General features: G+C 48.4%; 1 protein-coding gene across 1 annotated transcript; it reads right to left on the bottom strand.

Annotated features, from left to right (window-relative positions):
- Positions 1-182: 182 nt before the first annotated feature.
- On the bottom strand, positions 183-18,539 carry SORD (sorbitol dehydrogenase). Its single transcript, XM_005490295.4, has 9 exons — positions 18,244-18,539; positions 15,393-15,426; positions 14,518-14,682; positions 11,594-11,753; positions 8,707-8,825; positions 8,441-8,506; positions 3,287-3,462; positions 2,358-2,479; positions 183-1,255 (listed from the first exon to the last, which is right to left on the bottom strand). Exons 1-9 carry the CDS (start codon positions 18,301-18,303, stop codon positions 1,090-1,092), a joined length of 1,068 nt encoding a protein of 355 aa, XP_005490352.2. The 5' UTR covers positions 18,304-18,539; the 3' UTR covers positions 183-1,089.
- Positions 18,540-18,641: the final 102 nt, after the last annotated feature.

Genomic DNA, 18,641 nt, shown 5'->3' with positions numbered 1-18,641 from the left:
TAGGAGTGTCTTGAGCTATTTATTTTTCAGCATCAGTGCTGCTTTAGCACTGTTCACAATTCCACTACATCTACAGCCTGTCTCTTACAACCTCCCTAAAACCCTCTAATTTTATAAATTCCCACACCCTGCAAGCCCATCCAACCCACCATCCCACACTTCAAGAGACACACTCTGGAAGGTCTCAGGCAGCCAGAATTTATTGAGCAAAATTCAGTACCAAGCAAGGAACTGATCTCTCAGTACTAAAATTAACATGACTGTAACCAAAGATTAGAATTTTTCTACCTCATTAGTACCTTGTTTGTGGCTCACAAACTCAGCAGGAAGGCTTGATATTCCCAAATAATTATGATATGTTTGCAGTGGTAAAACCCTTGAGTGACGCTCACTCAAAGCAGTGGTAAAACCTTTGAGAGATGCTGTCCTGTCATGTCTCATCTGTGCTCCTTTCCATGTGAAAAGCAGCTGTGCCCCCCAACAGCCCCTTCATGGGAGGCACATGAGGACAGGGCTCTCAGCACTCCCAGTTTCCCTGCCTGCAGTGGTCCCACGAGGAGCTGCTGGGGTGACACAGCAGACATGGTCCCAGCTGGCCTCCAATTTCCCAAAACCCCAGTTCTGAGCTCTGAGAAGGGTGTGGAGAGAATGACCTGAATGTGCCAGTGCTTCCTGTGCAGTGGGGAGGGCCAGGCTTTGTTCCACAGGCTGTCCAGTCCCTGAGCACCCATGAGGGAAGGGGGGCTGTTCACATAGGGTTATCTTGCATCCAGGGATTGCCATGCAGGAAATGCTGCAGCCAGGGCAGTGCAGGACAGGAAGGGAGGAGTGCCAGCACCTCCACCCTTGCTGTGCCACATGCCAGCTCCTCCTTGGCATGGAGGAACCTGGCCAGGCTCTGTGGTCTGTGAAGAAGAGCCACCAACTGCAACCCATCACCTCTAATTCAGCATTTTGATTCAAACTATTGGTTGTCCATTTGTAGTAACCTGTTAATGCTCTAATGGTGTCTCCCAGTACCATTCACCCTCATTACATGTGATTTTCTAGTTACAAGCAGCAGGGATGAGGGCTGGGCACTGGGACAGCTCAGGGGTTCTGATCAGTGGGGTCACACTTCAGCATGACTTTGACCCCCTCACCCCTCTTGGTGGTCTCAAAGGCCTCCAGAGCCTTCTCCAGGGGAAAGCGGTGCGTGACCAAGGGCTTGACGTTGATCCGCTTGGATGCCAGAAGAGAGATGGCCACAGGCCACCTAAAAGGGAAGCAGAGAGCAGGGGATGAGAGCAGCCACTACTCTGGAGTCCAGGAAAAGAGCTGCTCCATGCTCTTCTAGCCCAAAGAAGTTTTGCCTGCAAAGAATTTTCTGGTGTCTTGTCACCATGATATATTATGAAAAGTCCCTTCGCCAGGATTTTTTCTCCTGAGAAGCTGGGAAGCTTCAGCTTCTCCATGTTTTTCTACTTTGGAATGTGGTTTGGAGAATTGTTTACCCAGCATGTGAATTGTTTTACTTTAATGTCCAATCACAGCCAGCTGTGTCGGACTCTCTGGGTCTGTCACAGGTTTTTATTATCATTCTTGTCTAGCCTTCTGATGTCTCCTTTCTCTTTTTTAGTATAGTTTGAGTATATAATTTTCTTTTAATATAATATCATATCATAAAATAATAAATCAGCCTTCTAAGAACTTGAAATCAGATTCTCATCTCTCACCTCATCCTGGGGACCCTCACAACACCGCAACAGTGTCTGGTATGGGAGGTGGGAAAAGCCAACAGCTCTGGGCAGTTGGGCTCTGAGAAGACAGGCACTGCTACACAGACAGTTGAGAGAGTAAGTGAAATCACAGGAAGCAAATGAAAATCACAGGAAACTACGACTTTGGAAGGCCTGAAGGAAAACCAAAACTGCCGTGCTCTGCTCTCCTCTTGCCCAAAGTCTTGCCTGCACACTGACCATGGTAGAGCTCAAACTCATGGACTCAGTGCAGGGAGAAAAAAGGAAAAGTCTCATCCAGCTTCCAGCCTCTTCTCTGGCACAGAGTCCCTCATAGGGATTGTGTTGCCACTCTGTTTAGAATCATAGAAACACTGAGATTGGAAAAGGCCTCCAAGATCATCAAGTCCAACCTTGAATGGGCCGAACTAGAGCAACAGGGATACAAAGGGATGCAGCAGCTAATCCCAAACTGCCTACTTAATAACACTTCTCATTTTAAGAAGGAGCGTGACGACATCCCATAAATCCTTCCTGGGGAGCTACAGATTAAGAAAAGAGACTTTCTCCATCAGCAAGAAAGTAGAGCTCTGAAGGATTTTAGCTTGGAGACACATCAGCCCCCCAGAGGAGACTCACGTGTTGCAGTAGCGGAATATGCCGCGGATGTCCACCTCCCGCACAGCCGCGTTCACGATGGGCACCGTCACCATCTCAGGGCCCAGCCCCACCAGAACCAGGGTCCCACCAGAACGAGTGGCCTGCAGAGCAAACACACAAACGGGTTACATTCTGCAGAGCACATTGCAGGAGACTGTGTAGGGTCTGTCAAAAATGAAGGCATCTTTGTGGCTGCAATGGATTGTCTGGGGCACAGCAGAGAAGCACCAGGGAGAGGCAGGATGCTGTCAGGAGTCTGTAAGAGTGAAATATGTGGTAATCAAAGCATAAAATGCAATCTTTTTTTGAAGGATTTTGATAGGAATCCAAATTTCCTATTCTGAAAACCTCATTCTGAAAATTGGCTGGCATTTAGGACGACAAAAGGTACTTTGGGATTTCAGTGGGAGAGATTTAAAACTAAGAGTCTGATGCTCTACTGGAATTTCTCTTTTTGAAGTTTGTCCCATTCCCCTCCTGTCCTTTCACTGTGAAACTCCACATTAACCTTCCCCTCATCCTCCTGTTAGGATGTTCATGGCAGCAAAACATCCTTTTCTTAATTGCTTCTTTCATTCCTTCTGGAATTAATTTTCTTGATCCCTCTTCTTATGTGGACATGACTTCAATGGAAGCTGCTGTCCTACTCCCTGGGTTTGGGGATCTTATTGGAGTCTCCTTGGTAAGTTTTTAAGCACCCAAGCATCAAATCAATTATCCCCACGCTGATGTTAACCCTTTAATTATCTCTCTCAGTTTATTGTCTAAGGAGCAGCTCCTCTCCCCAAACCAAGCCCACTTAAATTAAGCACAGTGAGAGTGAAATAGGTCATTCACTGACCCATCCCAGAAAAAAAAAAACAGACCAACACCATCACTGGTCTGCCTTTGGAACAAGTGGTACTCACATAAATTCCAGCCTGGATACAGGCTTGCACTCCTGTGCACTCCACAGTTATCTCAGGCATGCAGCCAAGCACACTTTCCACCTTGGAGGCCACCTCCTGAGGGGTCTCTTTCTGCAGCTGGATGGTGAAATCTGCCCCTACCTCCTTGGCTTTCTGCAGGCGAGAGGCAGATAAGTCTGTGGAAAGAAAACCAAGCCAAGAATTGGAGTATTGGTGAAAGAAGGGGAAGAACCTGAACCTGGCCTCTTCTCACTACATGTGTGCACAGGACAGTGAACAACCAGAAGAGGTGAGGATTCACCCCTTCTTGGCAGGCAGAGAATGATCACAAAATCCTGGAATAGTTTGTGTTGGAAGTGACTTCAAAGCTCCACTCCCCTCTGAAGTTCCATTCCCTGCCATGGGCGTTTCTCTTTGGTTCTGCCAGAAGACTGAGAGTGCATCAAGGCAATAAACATGGCTATGGACAGCACCAAGGAATCCTTCCAACAGGAGACAACAGGCTCAGAGGGTCATTAATGGGGTCATTTCACTTCTAACAGTACCCAATGAGAACAGACCATGAGCTCTCCAAGGGCTCCCTCAAGGAACCCTCAGCAGGTGCCTTCAGCTGAGCAAGCTGCAGAATGCATTCATTGCAAACACTCAGTGTGTCTGCATGGTCACCGACCTGTTCTGCTCTTTACCCTCCTTGTAGCATCTCTGGAGGCTGCTGAGCATCTCTCAGACAGTTTCTGTCATAGATGAATGAGCAGGCAAGCCCATAAAACAAAAGGGAGTGGATCTGGTAATAAGATGGACTTGAGATACCCATTAATATGGAACAATAAAGATGGTGATGATAAACATCTGTGAGGGCATGGCTGTACTCTGTACTCTGCTCTGAGGGATCTTGACAGGGCTGTATCACCTGAAGATGACAAGCTGTCCTGCTGGGGCATTCCACAACCCCTGGAGGAAAGCCACCTATTCCTCTCCAGGCACCACTGGTAACCTTATCTCCTCTGGAGATAAGGATGTGGACAGCTGAAGAGAAGAATGGGATTGCCCAGGAAGGAATCACCTCTTTTCCCTACACTAAAGCAGAGTCTACAAGGGTCTGCATGCTGGCACTGCAAAAAATGTAACAGCCAAGATTTCCTAGACCCAAAATTGAGAGGTGGTCTCCTCCCAGAGGTGCTGGGCTTGAAGACTCAGAAAATGATGCCTGTGGTAGGAGCACACACAGCAAAGAGGAAAACACCCCTCTCACCAGGGCACAGTCTTCAGAGAAGTCAGAGATGGGGTGGGGTGAAAACACCAAGGGGAAGAGGAGGAGGATAAGGCCAATTCTCCAGAATGAGCCAGTCTGACTCAGCTGCGGTCCTGGGAGTGAGCCAGAGGCTCTACCCTGCCCAGCCCACAGCAAAAATGATGGCACTCACTCACTGGCAGGGCAGGGGGTGGACAGGCACCCACTGGCAGGGCAGGGGATGGACAGGCACCCACTGGCAGGGCAGGGGATGGACAGGCACCCACTGGCAGCTGGAAGGCTCAGGATGCCAAGTGTGGGCACAACCACCCAAGAGAGCTGTGGAGGGTGTTTCAAGAAGGGGTAACAAAGGGTAATAAAATGCAGACAAAAGAAGAAAAGTCAAGGCTGAAAAGAAAGGGCAGCATCACCCTAAGAGCCCCAAAATGGGCTCATTCCTGTGGCTGCAGGAGTCACCTCTGTCCCTCCCAAGCTCTGAGCATTGGGCTCCGGGCCCATGCTTGACCCCAGCTGAGCTGCACTCAGAGACCTCCCATGCACCAATTGCAAGGCCAGGAGGTTCCTGAGGCACTTCAAGTGCCATGAAATACTCTTGCCCAGCATGGTTGGTGTCTCCCAAATCTCAGTGTGTGGCAGGGAGACCACAGGGGTTCAACAGTACAACAAAACTCCCTGTGAAGGTTGGTATCACAATACCACTTCACAGCAGGCACAGATTCTGGATTCTACCATTTTTAACATCTCCTGAGGCACTAATGTATTTTAAACTATAAATAGATATTTAAAATATTACACATGTATAATATATAAATATTAGAGATATTCTAGTCTACATTTTACATATTTCATACTTTCTCTCTAGCAGAAACAATCCACAGGCAGTGCCCTAGAGTAACAAGGCAGCCAGTGCATTTCAAAGTGGCCACAAAACCACTCCCAGGCAGCAAAAACCCCCCACATCTTCCCTGTAGCTGGCTTCTGGTTTGCTGAGCTGCTTGGGAAGGAAGCCCTGGCTCTAAGCAGCCCATGGAATGCAGCAGCAGCACTGTCAGCCCTGGCCAGGGCTGCAATAGCATCCCAGCACACCTGAATCACCAGGAAGCACTTAGTGAAGCAGACAGATCTGCAGGTCACTGCATTGTTAGAGCTCCAGACACTCGTGAGTCTTAGGAAGGATCAAATCCTTTGCACTTTAAACCCACACAGTTCTTGGAAACTGGTCAATTAAACAATTAATGGCTTGCATCTTGCCTTAGTCAGAAGTTTGTTTTCATTTCCTAGCCCCTGGGGCTAATTAAAGTTTGGTTTGCTTCCAGTGAAGTTATCAAATTACCCTTAAGCTTCTCATGATGGTTTATGAGCCAACTTAACAAGCAAATAAATACTCTTGATTATTCTCAGATTTTCATTGTTCATCTTCTTTATCAACAGAGTTGAGCTCTGTGCAGTTATTCACCTCCCCTGACCTTGAATTCCAGGGTTTCTGGAGGCATCAACACCCAGAACATCAGGTTCAGATAGAACAAGGAGAATAATTTCCCTTAAGCAGGAATCATTAAGTGCACCTTCAGTGACAGACAGTGCAATGCAAGACAGCCCAACATGAGCACCTAAACTGCCCCTTCACCTTCTGGGAAGGAAGGGTGATCTTTGACATGTATCTGAGGAGAAAAGCAGCTTTTCAGAGCACCAGCAAGGCAGGAGGACAGGAGAAGGTTGCCCATTCAGGAGTGGAGTGGATTGGAGAAACACAGAGATCTTTTGGAAGAGTAGGTGAGGACCCATGAAACAAATTGATCTTCTCACCCATCTGGAGTCCATGAAATATATCAAACACTCCAGGCAAGCCAAGACAGAAGTTGTAGGAGGTGAGTTCTCACAAAAAAGCTTTTCTAAATATTTCTAGATCTGTAAGAAACTTGTCAAAACAGACACAAATTTTTAAAGCCATAAGTGCTGCACAGACAAAACTCCTCACAGACATGATAAAAACACAGGGCAATGACTTCAGATAATCTGGTAGCAAAGTACAAGAGGGCCTCTGTGGGCAGACAGGCGCCTCACAGGTGTTGGCTCCTAAAGCCAAAACAAAAAGCAGTTCCTTGAGACAGGCAGCAAAATCTCCAGCAGCACAAGCCAAACCAAACCCATTCCTCAGCTCGTCACACTCAAATATTTGATTTGGGACAGCACCTTCATGGTTTGAGCACCTCAGCCAAACCCCTCTTGTGTGGAAGAGACATCCACGAGGCACAACCAGCACCTAGGCTAGCACAGAAAGATAAGAAAGGGTAATTCCATGTATCCAAGCTTGCTGATCCTTCAAACCAAGCAGCAGGCACCTCCTGTGGCACAGGGAGCCAGCACATGACAGCCAGCTCAGCTTGCCAAGGTCCCCATCAGGAGCAGCTCCCGGTACCAGGGGAGGACACACCCATTCCTGGAGCAGGAACGAGGGCCAGGCTGAGCCAGCTGCCTCAGCCCCACCAACCCCACTGACCAAGCCCTCCCCACCCAGGGAATGGGACACCCCCAGCCCCTGCACAGCCCAGCTGGGCACAGGGTTCCTCGTGCATGATTCAGGAGGCAGAGCTGTTTTTCCTGCTACAGCAAATATCATCCTCAAATGACAGCACTTCACAAAATCTGAGGTGTGGACCAGCCACATCCATCAAGCACACACACCTGCAGGGTGAGGCCAGCACAGCTAAAAATGCCCTGGACTCAACAGCAAAGGGATTAAGGAAGGAGAAGGCCTTGTGTTTTCTGCTTTGACCTCAGCTACTACTGAAGGATGTTTCTGTTTCAGGAGGGTGGGACCTGAATTTTATCTCTTGACCCAAAGTAGGTCAAGCAATACAGTAATGGAAAGGTCAAAAATATATCTGGCTCGAAGTATGGGAGGTGAATAACAGCCCTCTGAAAGGTCAAGATCCTTTAGGGCTTTGACAGAAAAACTGCAGCAGCCTGTACTCAATGTCCAGGGGCACCTCTAACTGCTCCTCCTGGCCATCACCACTCAGAAAGGGTGAAGATTCATAGTGGGAGCTGGAAGCACCATTTCCAGACCCTCTTCAATCCCCAGGTGGAAATTTCAACCAGAGAACATCCTGAGGTTACTCCAGCTCTCCATCCTTCCAGGCAAGCTACAGAGAGAGAGGGCCTGAACCTTAGAGAAGAGCTAGGAGGAACTGGGCTAGGTCAGCATGGCAAAATAAGGGGAGGATGGAATTGCTGTCTCAGCAACCTGAAGGGCAGCTACAAAGGTGATAAAGACTCATTTCAGCTCTTCCATAAATGGGAAATCTCCATAAATGACAGCTTGTGAGTGGACCCTAGAAAAAGCTTCATCATTGAGAGATGCAAACCTGGAAAAGGTATTTAGAAATATGGGATCTCCTTCCTCAGAGATTTTCCTGACACAGCTGGACATTCCTGAAGCAGCAGCTCAACTAGAAACATCCAGGATACAGTTATGCAAGGAACAACCATTTCTGAAATGCAGAGACCCTGAAAAGGCCATTTCAGTCACTGTGGATAACCAATGAGAAATGAAACCCCCAGCAGGAGCAGACAGAAGGGCAGAGAAAGACAAGTGGAGAAGCCAGTGTGGCTGCACACAGAAAACAGGGGGCAAACGCTGTCTGGGCCATATCCAGATAAAAATAACCTGCTAAGATCAAACCTCCCTGGAAAGGTGATCAGGTACTGGTACAGGCTGTCCAGGGAAGTGGAGGAATCACCTTCCCTGGAACTGTTCAAAAAACATGTGGATGAGGCACTTATACAGACAGGGTTGGGCTTGACAGTGCTGGATCAATGGCTGGACTTGATGATCTAAGGGTTTTTTTCCAACCTTAATGATTTTGTGGTTCTGTATGGAAAGGGCTAAAGGGACTTACCTGTAACTACCACAGCTGCTGCACCCATCATCTTAGCAACAATCACATTGACGAGGCCGATTGGTCCTGGGGACACAGGGGAGAAAGAGAACATGTACCACTGCCAGGCAGCATCATCCCCACCTTCTGCACAGCCCAGAGCTCTGGCAGCCCCTTTGGCTCCCCTCATCCCTCATCCCTTCCAGCAGAGCCCAGAGGCAGAGCCTGAGCCTGCCCATGCCCTCCCAGCAGGCAGGGAAGCCAAGGGCTGGCTGTGCTCACTGTACCAGAGCCAGACACGAAGACTTTGCTCCCCAGAGTGACTCCTGCTCTTTTGCAGGCGTGGATTCCCACTGAGAGGGGCTCGATGAGGGCTCCTTCCTCAAAGGTGACATTGTCTGGGAGCCTGCAAGAATGGGACACAAGGAACAGTCAGCAATGTAGTTCATGAGGGCAATGGGGAAAGCCATGAGACTCAAAAAACAAACATGGGTGTAAAACACAGTGGCAAAACACACTGTCACCTGGGGTCAGGGAAACATGCTGGAATACACTTCAAGAGATTCCACTGTTCTTTCCCTCCTCTGAAGCAGCATCAAATGCACCTGAAGCATTTTCCAGTGAGGTTTGCCCCAGCACCACCCCCAGGGCCCCACAAACTTCCTCACATCAACTCTCCAGTGTTTGGTGAGTCAATAAGGATTCCTTTGCCACTCATTCCCTTCAGAATAACCCCCCCAGCTGCATATGTACCACCCCAAAGCTGCCCTATGGCTCACCACCAGCGAGCTCCCAGAACCCTGATTTACCAGGGTTACTCTTAGAAAACATCCTGCTGCCAAAGGTGAGGCCACCAGGAAAGGCAGCCAGATCCAGGTCTCCCTTCCTGGTAACAACCAGGAACACCTCTCCTGATGCACCAAGTAATTTAACAAGTGGACTGGTCCCAGTATGCATCCTTCCAGCAGTCAGTGGGTATCAAACATGTTTTGGACAAAACCAGCCCTGTTACACAGCCAACATAAGTGACAGAAAAAACAGAGGGAGTGAAACCCTTCTGAACTGCTGAAAGAAATCAATCTCAGCCCCAAAACACTGCTCACCAGCAAGCCACCAGTGTTGTTCCCACACTGCTCTGGGAGCTGTGCCTGCCAGGAAGGTCAGCAGGGACAGTGACAGCACTGGGAAGCTCAAGGTCAGAGCTCAGTCAGGCCAATGTGAAGCCAAGGAAATGGAAATTATGGCTGTGGGAAGACAGCTGTAAGATATCTGCATATCCCTTATTTCCAGGACTCCAAGAGTTCCCTTGTCACAGAGCCTGGCATCATGTCTGCTACTGCTGGGTTTGGGCAGTACCCTGTCAATGGGGAGGGCATGATCCCACCTCCATCAAGTTACTCAGAGCACCCAACACAGAGTCTGTCTACCAGCAGGACACACAGCAACTGCCCAAATGTGTAACAGCTCACTGAGCTCAGCCATCATCTGTTCTTAGCAAATCTGTGCTGGCAGAATGACTGCGTGGCAGGGAATCTGCTCTACATGAGCCAGACACAGCACTGCTGATCTGAAACTGGGAGCAGGCTTTGCATCCCAAAGCTTAAAAAAAAAATATATATATAATGATATAGTATATTATATATATATGTATTATTGCTTTTTCCCTCCAATTTGAGCAAATATTACTTTGGCTGTATATATAAAAATATATTTAATAAAAATATAAATACAAAAATATATTATTATATATTGTATATTATATATTATTTAATATATACATATTATTGATTTTTTCCTCCAATTGGAGCAAATATTACTTTGCCTGCATATATATATATATATATATATATATATATATATATATATGCAGGCAAAGTAGTATTTGCTCCAATTGGAGGAAAAAAGCAAAAGCCTGGAAGAAGCCAGCTACAAATCAACCACTTCCTCTCAAGCAAAAACTTATGATGTTGTCAGAAAATGTTATTTTGATACACAGGGAATCGATGACAGTGGGTCTGGGCAGTGAGATGCCAATTCCATCCAGACCAGCACCTCATCCTGACAGCAGCTGTTGGTAGCTGGAAGCTTTGAAAGTTTCCTGCCTGAGGATTCCCAGGAGAAGAGCAGTCAAGTGCCTCCTTCAGACTGACATGATCCTCATTTCTGTGCCGACAACAAAGATCAATCCCAAGAATGTTCCAGCTTATGGAAGCACCAGCTCCATACACACTGAAACAGAACAAGCTCCACAGGTAGAGCAGCTTCATGGGGACACTACTTGGGTATTTTTAACTTCTTGTTAAAGGCACTTAAATGGATTTAACAAGTTTATTCAGGTCTTTGGAATATTTGAGCTCTGGTAGAGGCTGCCCAGAGAAATGGTGGCTGCCCCATCCCAGGAAGTGTCCAAGGTCAGGCTGAATGGGGCTTGGAGCAACCTGGCTTAGTGGAAGGTGTTCCTGCCCATTTGTAGGGGGTGGACTGGGAAGAGCTTTAAGGTCTCTTCCAAACTGAACTGTTTTGGGATTCTATGATTTGCCAGAGTGTTTAAGCACAGATTTGCTTCTAAGCAAATGTGCCAGTGCTGCCACAATTAGTAATATATACCAGTTTGCTGAACTGGACATGAAAACAGATATGTTGTAATGCTGGTAGCTTAGTGGAGACACTCAGACACACATGGAAAAACAGCTCAGCAGGGCTACTGCTTTCTGCTCTGCTCAGAGTGGGATGACTTTGTTTCAAATGACAGAGTGAGATGTCAGCAGTCACCCTGGTGCTTCCTGAAAAGCAACAGCAAAACTCAGCTCAAAAAACCAAAGACCTTCAGGCACCAGCCTAGGAAGGCAAGGATATGAAAAGAGACAGGAGAGAAACCAAGAGCAGAGAGCAAATGGGAAAAGGAAAATAATTAAAGAGTAAACCAGTGGTGACATCCCAGAAGACATGCAAGAAATGTTTATGTCTGGCACCTGAGGGGATAAACTGTCTGCCTGACAAACCCTTTGCAAAGTGGCAGCCATCCAAGCTTAGGCATGTTATTTATGGATCAGAAAGCAATAAAACCTGTTGGGATCACATCAAGAGTGTTCCAAAGGGCCAAGAGGTGATTGCTGTAGCTAATCTCCCCCCAGGGAGTGTATATTTCTCTCGGTGGAGGGAGCAGGGACTGACTTGTAGCAGTAGCTCGCGCTGTGCTTGTAGTAGCGGCACAGGTTGCCGTCGTCGGGCGGCGTGGCGCAGAAGAAGATGGTTGGGGACAGGTTGTAGCGCCCAGATTTGCAGAATTCATCCATCTCCCTCGGCACGCCCGGCTCGATGGCCACACGGTCACCTGGCAGGGTGAAAGCAGATGCAGTGGGTCAGGGACAGGGTGGCACACAAGCAGGAGTAGCACCAGAACCCACAGGAACGCTGGCACCGTGCCACGAGGAAGGTCTTGCTGCACACACCAGGCTGGTTCCCAATGCTGCCTTGGCAGCAGCCTCATGTGAAAAACACCAATCACTTGGTTTTAAAAACTTTAGAAGTTTAATTGTAATAAAATAGTTATGAAAATAGTAATATAATTAGAGTAAGAAAAATTTGAACAATTGAGATTTAGGACAATACATGAGAATAAGAGCAAAGAGTTACAGATGGTCTGGGTACCTTTTCTGGGTAAAATAAGCCCAAAAAAGGACAAGCATTATCAGAGGATTAACCCTTTAAAGCAATAGCCTGTTGCATATTCATACACCTCATACATGATGCATACATTCCATTCAAACACAGGATTCTGTCTGGTCAGTGTCAGCTTCTTCCTCTGAATCCTGACAGCATCTTCAGGGCTGAATGAGGCAGGAAGAACTTTGTTTCTTCTGATAAAAGAGCAATAAATTCTTTTTCTCTGAAAGATTTAGGTGTCCTGTGGTTGCTATCTGGTTCAAGTACCTCAGTCCTTTCTTAAAAAAATATCTCACATACATAGTTTCTATTTTAACATTCTGTTATAACCTAAAACTATATATAACACACTACTTAAAAAATGAATACAGCATCACTTTCTAACACAACACATATAATATTCATTTTAATATTTGGGAAAAGCCAATCATAAAATAGGCATTTTTCACACTCATCACTGAGATCTTCACAGGCAGTTGGGGAGAGATGGTGTTTCAGAGGCACAGATGGAAGCTCAGCCTCACACACACACACAGCTTCCTCCAGCTGCCTTGCAACCAACCTCAGCAGGTGAAGGGGCAGCCCCCAGGCAATCATTCTGTGAGCAGATATTTTGCTGAATCTGTAGAAGTGGAAACACTGAGGATGGAGTAGGTGAGCTTGGCTAGCCACCACACTGCCAGCTGGAAAGGGCTGTTCCTTGGGAATCATGGAATCATGGAAGAATTTGTGTTGGAAGGGACATTAAAGCTCAGCTTGTTCAACTCCCTGCCATGGGCAGGGACACTTCCACTATCCCAGGTTGCTCCAAACCTCGTCCAACCTGGCCTTGGACACTTTCAGGGATGAGGAAGACACAGCTTCTCTGGGAAACCTGTGCCAGGGCCTCCCCATGCTCACAGGGAAGGAAGATTAAGGTGCAGAACACCCAGGAGCCAGGCAGGATTTATCTGGGAACAGAGACAGCTTGTGCTACAGCAGAGTAGCCCAGGGTGCTGGAAGGACACAGGCTGCAGGACAAAGAGCTGTTATTTCATTGCTGTCACAAAGCAGGATGGACCAGAGAAAGCAGTGTGAGCATAGTACAACTTGCAGGGGACACAAAGCCTCACATTTATCTGGCAGAGGAATCAGAGCCAAACCTCTGAGCAAAGCTCTCCACCAACAGGCTTTCAGGCAGACACAGGGATAAGGAGGATGGAAGCAAAGACCCATCTAGGCCACTGCACCCCCTCTGAGCTGGCCAATAACAGGTGTCTGACAGGACACAGGACAGGCACAGCATGAGTACTCTCACATTATACACAGCTGAGAGGCTTCCCAAGTCACAGGTGGTTTGTTTGTATTTAGTAACACTCAACAACTTCTCCTCTTTCCACCACATAAACCACATGGTCTGCAGCATCTCAGGTGAATGCTGCACCTCACTGTGCCTTGCTCTGGTGCTGGAGCAACCAGAGAATGGGCAACCTGTCCTGCCAGCCCTCCATGAGCCCTCACATCCTTGAGTTGTGTCTCTCTCTGACTTGGACATTTGTCAGAGATGCTGCTGCACGTGTTGTTATCTCCTTGTCCTCCTCTGAACCCTTCTCCCTTGTTTTACATCCTTTTGGGAAGGAGGAGACCAGAACTGCATGCAGAGTTCCAGATGTGCACTGACATCCTCTGAGTCCCTTTCCCAACAAAAATTTGCATTTTCACTGCTGTGGAGCCAATGCTGCTATGCACAGAGTCAGAGCCAAAGCTCTCACCCTTCAGCAGTGATGGCCAGCACAACATTTTAGATATGAAGCTGGTTTTGTTTGTTCTGTAGTGAATATAACTTTGTGTTTGCCTGACTTGAATCCCACTTGCATTTCCCTGGCACCTCTCTGGTCTCTCTGTAACTCTTGCTGACTCTCCTGCACATCTCTCCACCTTGCCTATGTTGATGTCATCAGCAAACTTTCCAAAATTCCCTGCTCAGTCCATTTTTTAGGATATTCATGAGCACAGTGAGCTGTGGAGGTCCCACCACAGGGCCTGGAGCAGTGGCTCCAGTGACCTCTGCACTGCAGGAGGCTGTTTGCTCCTTCCAGAGCACACACAGAGAAGAAACACTCACAGCAGGCTGCTGGCAAGGGCTATAGATGTGGTTTCTGAAGCTTTATCAAGCTTCCTTAAAAGGGACCTTGCACCAGTATACACTCTGCTCTGCATTAAAATATAAAATACAGCCCGGCCAGCTCAACACATCTCAAGATAAAGCTACCTAAGGAATATCACACACCAGTGGCCAAGATGGGTGACTAACAGCAGCACAGTGACACTTCTTAAAGGAGGTCAGAACTTCAGATAAATTTACACGACACAGAAAGAAACCCAGCCTGTTATCGACACATTCTCGGAACTGATTAGGAGGAAAACAAACAAATGGGTTTGGTTGCAGATACCTGGTTTCAGATGAGTCACCCCAGAGCCCACTTTCACGACAGTCCCGGAAGCTTCGTGTCCCAGCACCATGGGATCCTTGACAACAAAATCCCCGATGCGGCCGTGCTGCCAGTAGTGAACATCAGAGCCGCAGATCCCCACGGAATGCATGCGCAGCAGCACCTCTGCCAGGAAAGGAGAGAAGGTTCCTTGTAGAAAACCAACCTTCTCAGGCACTGGGAGAGCAGCACGTGGGCCCCAGAGCAAAGGCTGAGCCAGTGTGGACACATCCAAATTTACTGGCATTCAATCAGCACAGAATTGTTGCTTGTGCACGCGTTAGGAGAGCGGCACGTTCGTGAGCCACACGAAACTATGCAATGATTCACAAAGCAAGAAGGCTCAAAATGGGGTAAGGCAAAAGATGATGTCAATAAAAATATGGGCAACAGAGTGATGCAGTTTAAGAGCAATGTTATTATTGCTGGAGCAGGAAAAAAACAGCAGGTCCATTTAATTTTCCCTTCTCCCAAAGGTATGATTTGAGCCCCAGAGAGTTAGTGAATTGAATTTCTACCAGCCCATATGCTCATTCTATTAATGTTTAGTCCTGCATAAGATCATCTGGAATGTCCCAAGAGCCATTTACTGTGACATACACCAACTGATGGAACAGGAAGCAAAAAAAGACAGATAAAGGGGTTTATCTGTGACTGCCCCAGCTCTTCTTTTCAGCTGGAAAAGCAGCATTACCTGTTTCAGCCACACAATTGTTTTTTTGGTAATTTTATACTTCCTCAGAAATATTTTATGTTATCAAGGAGCAACAAAAGAGAATGAGAAAACAAAGAGAGAAGTAAAGGAAGCAGCCAGAATCAGTCATCTATAGACCTACCATTAGGGCCTGGTTCTGGGATTGGACGGTTTTCCTATGGACAAAATGGAAAAAAAGGCATTTAGCTGCTTGTTCACATCCCTGGCAATATCTGTGGAAGCTTAGCTCTGGTCAGCTCAGGTAAATCCACAAGCAGACAAGGTTTTTGGTTCTGTCTGCTCCATAAGACACAGCTGTGCCACATGGAGCCTGCTCCTGAGCTCCTCTCATTTTCCATACTCAGTGGATAACACAGGGAGCTGTAGGAGTAAGCACACTGCCAGCTTGTAAACCCACCCTCCAAATTATTTTGTAGTAAATTCCCTTTTCCCAGCCCAGACAAGAGACACATACTAAATTTCCCTGTACTGGAGCAGCCCCAAATTTCAGCTGAATCTTTCATCCATCCCACTGGCTGACAAAAAAAAAAATGCCCTCCAGAGTAGTGCCAACAGTAAACCCTTGAAAATTCATTTGCTGCTCAAACTGTTCTGCATTTTAACTGTTTAAATCCCAGCATATTTTGTACTTCAGTATTCTAAACATCATGGAAAAACCAGCTCTGGAAACATGTTCTCATATGACTAAACTGACTGAAATTTTCCACGTTCAGACCTCTATCTGCAATTTTTCTGTGTGGGGGGTTTGTTTTATTACACTGAGGAGCAGTAACTGAGCCCAGAGCAGCATTATTTCTAAAAGAGGTCAATCTAGATGTAACTTCTTTTATAGAAATGCAATAAGCACAGGATGTGGTGACACACCAGAGGTACAGACCACCTCAGAGTGAGCAGAGATTCCACAGTGAGAGATAAAGGCAACTTCTAGCGGAAAATGTGTGTGAAAAAAATCCCAAAAACCACTTTTTTTTTTTTTTTTTTTTTTTTTTTTTTTTTTTTTTGGCAATAACAACTGTGCCCAGAAAACCTGGACACCTTGGTAGGAAGTGAATTCTCCAGCCTGATTTGGTGAGGAGTGACCAAAGTGGAGAAAACCACAAATTCTGCTCGTTGGCTGTTGTTCACTGAGAAGTTCAGAAATGGTGACTGGTAAAGTAAACACAGCAAATATTTTCTGTGAAAGGAGATGTGGAAAGAGAAGCCATGGTAGAAGTATAAAACCAACAAATCCTCAATGGGCAGCAAAGAGGAACATGTGCAACTACCTAAGGACAAGAGGAGGCTCAACAAAATCAAAGCAAACACATTGTCACACAGGACAGGGATCACAGCAACTCTGCCCACAGGAAACTTGTCCAAAAATCAAGAAAGGTGTGGGAATTACAGGAAGATGGAGTCACCCAGTTTTGGGTATCAATAACAGATAACAAGTTCAGAGTTCACTGCTGGGACTACTGCTACCACCAGTCGGTCAATACCATGAGCACCATTCACGTGACGGAAACAAACTTCAGGGAAGCCCAGGAGGAACACACAGAATGCTGCCAGTGAGGCAGGAGGGCACTGATGACCAGCTCTAAGGTCTCCAGCAGTACAAATACCCAAGGAAAACTCACACATCTGGGTGTAAGCCAGTTTAGAGACCAGCCACACAGATGTGATGGAGTACCCACCTTCACAAGTCTCAGACACCAAATCACAGGGGTTTGGAAATGTGTTCTTGAGCTAGAGGAAGCACGTCAGTCCTTAACCCATTTTGATTTCTTTGGGTAGTCAGGCTCCATGTGACTGCAGGGAAAGCCCAATTGTGCCAAAGGTGCCGGGGAGCCACCAGGAGCCACCCACGGCACGTGTGGCTTCAGCTGGGCGGGACTGGTAAAGAATCAACCCCTTCCCTGGTAATCATGCCCTGAGCAAGGCGTGTGTCCAAAGTCTGTGTGCTCCCCAGAGCCCTCCTGCCAGGGCTCTGCGTACAGAGAGCTGCCTGCCAATGCCTGCCCGGGGAAACCTTCCTTCCCCCTTTGGCACTCCCCAAGCTGGAGCACACGGCTCTCCAGCAGCGCCATAGTGATTCAGCACCCAGGAAGAGCCCAGCATTAGCAGCCAGAGAGACAGAATGAGATTAAAGTAATTAAAAAGTACAAAATAAAACTCCTCCCTGTCTGGGAGGGTCCGTCAGCACTTTCTCCCCCCCGAACCCTCTGTCCTGGTGCTCACCTGGGCTCTGGCAGCCCAAAGGAGCAGCAACCACCCACCCTCCACCTGCTGCCTGGGAGGGCCCATCCCAGCTGTGAGAATGGCTAATTTGGGGGAAGGAGAAGTTTTTTGGGGATTCTGGGTTTCAGGGATAAAATATTCTCCCCCCAGAGCTGGCAAAGATCTCAAGATTATCCCCTCCTGTGTCCCCGAAGCGCATTCTGTCGCTGAAACCTTTCCAAGATCGGAAAACCAGAAAAATATACACACAAAGTTGCCAGAACTAGCTAAAAATAAATCACACTTCCGATAGTGTTACATCCTCCTAGCAGAAAGAATGAGCATGCCTCTAGCATGCATGAATGAGTGTATCTGTGAATTGATTTCTCTTGCAAAAATGTTGCACCTCCCATGCACACGAGGGCTGGCGCTTTTTGTTTTGTTTTGATTTGGTTTGGGTTTTTTTCCCTGTCCGGGTCATTTCCCGTAACGCTGTGCCGAGCCCGAAGCGGCCGCGGGCTTCCCCTCAGAGGGGATGGGAGGAGGGCCCAGCCATGGGACACCCCCGAATGTGGGTCCCCCCCGCCACCCCCTGCCATGGCCGCGGGCAGCCGGGGCCGGTTCAGGCTCTCCCGGGGCCGGTTCAGGCTCTCCGGGAGCCGGAGGAACCGGGAGGAACCGGTGCCGCCGTGCGGACACCCCCGGTGCCCCCCGCAGGCCGCGGGGCCGCTCCCGCCCCTCCGCCCCCGCCCGGGCCCGGCTCCCCGCGGCCGTACCAGGCGCAGGTCCCCGGCTCGGTGAACCACCACGGCCACGTTCTGCCCCGGCACCGCCATGGCTCGGCTCGGCTCGGCACGTTACAGCCCCGGGTCCAAGGATCGCTCCCTGCTGGGGGGGCCGCCCGCGCTCCGGCCCCCGCCCGCCCGCGGGCCCGGCACCGCCCCCGGGACCGAGCGGGCACGGCCGGCTCCGGGCACGGCTGCGGGCACGGCTGCGGCCCCGGCTGCGGCCCCGACCCCAGCGCCAGCCACAGCCACAGCTCCAGGCCCAGGTGCTCCAGCTCCAGGCCTCGGCTCAGATTCCAGGCCTCAGCCCCTGCTCCAGCTCCAGCTTCAGCCTCAGCCCCGACCCTGGCACCAGATCCAGCTCATCTCAGGCCCAGCCCCAGATCCAA

Source organism: Zonotrichia albicollis, chromosome 11 (genome assembly GCF_047830755.1).
Source record: "Zonotrichia albicollis isolate bZonAlb1 chromosome 11, bZonAlb1.hap1, whole genome shotgun sequence".
In the NCBI taxonomy this organism is placed as follows: Eukaryota; Metazoa; Chordata; class Aves; order Passeriformes; family Passerellidae; genus Zonotrichia; species Zonotrichia albicollis.
This window is presented reverse-complemented; position numbering and strand designations above follow the sequence as displayed.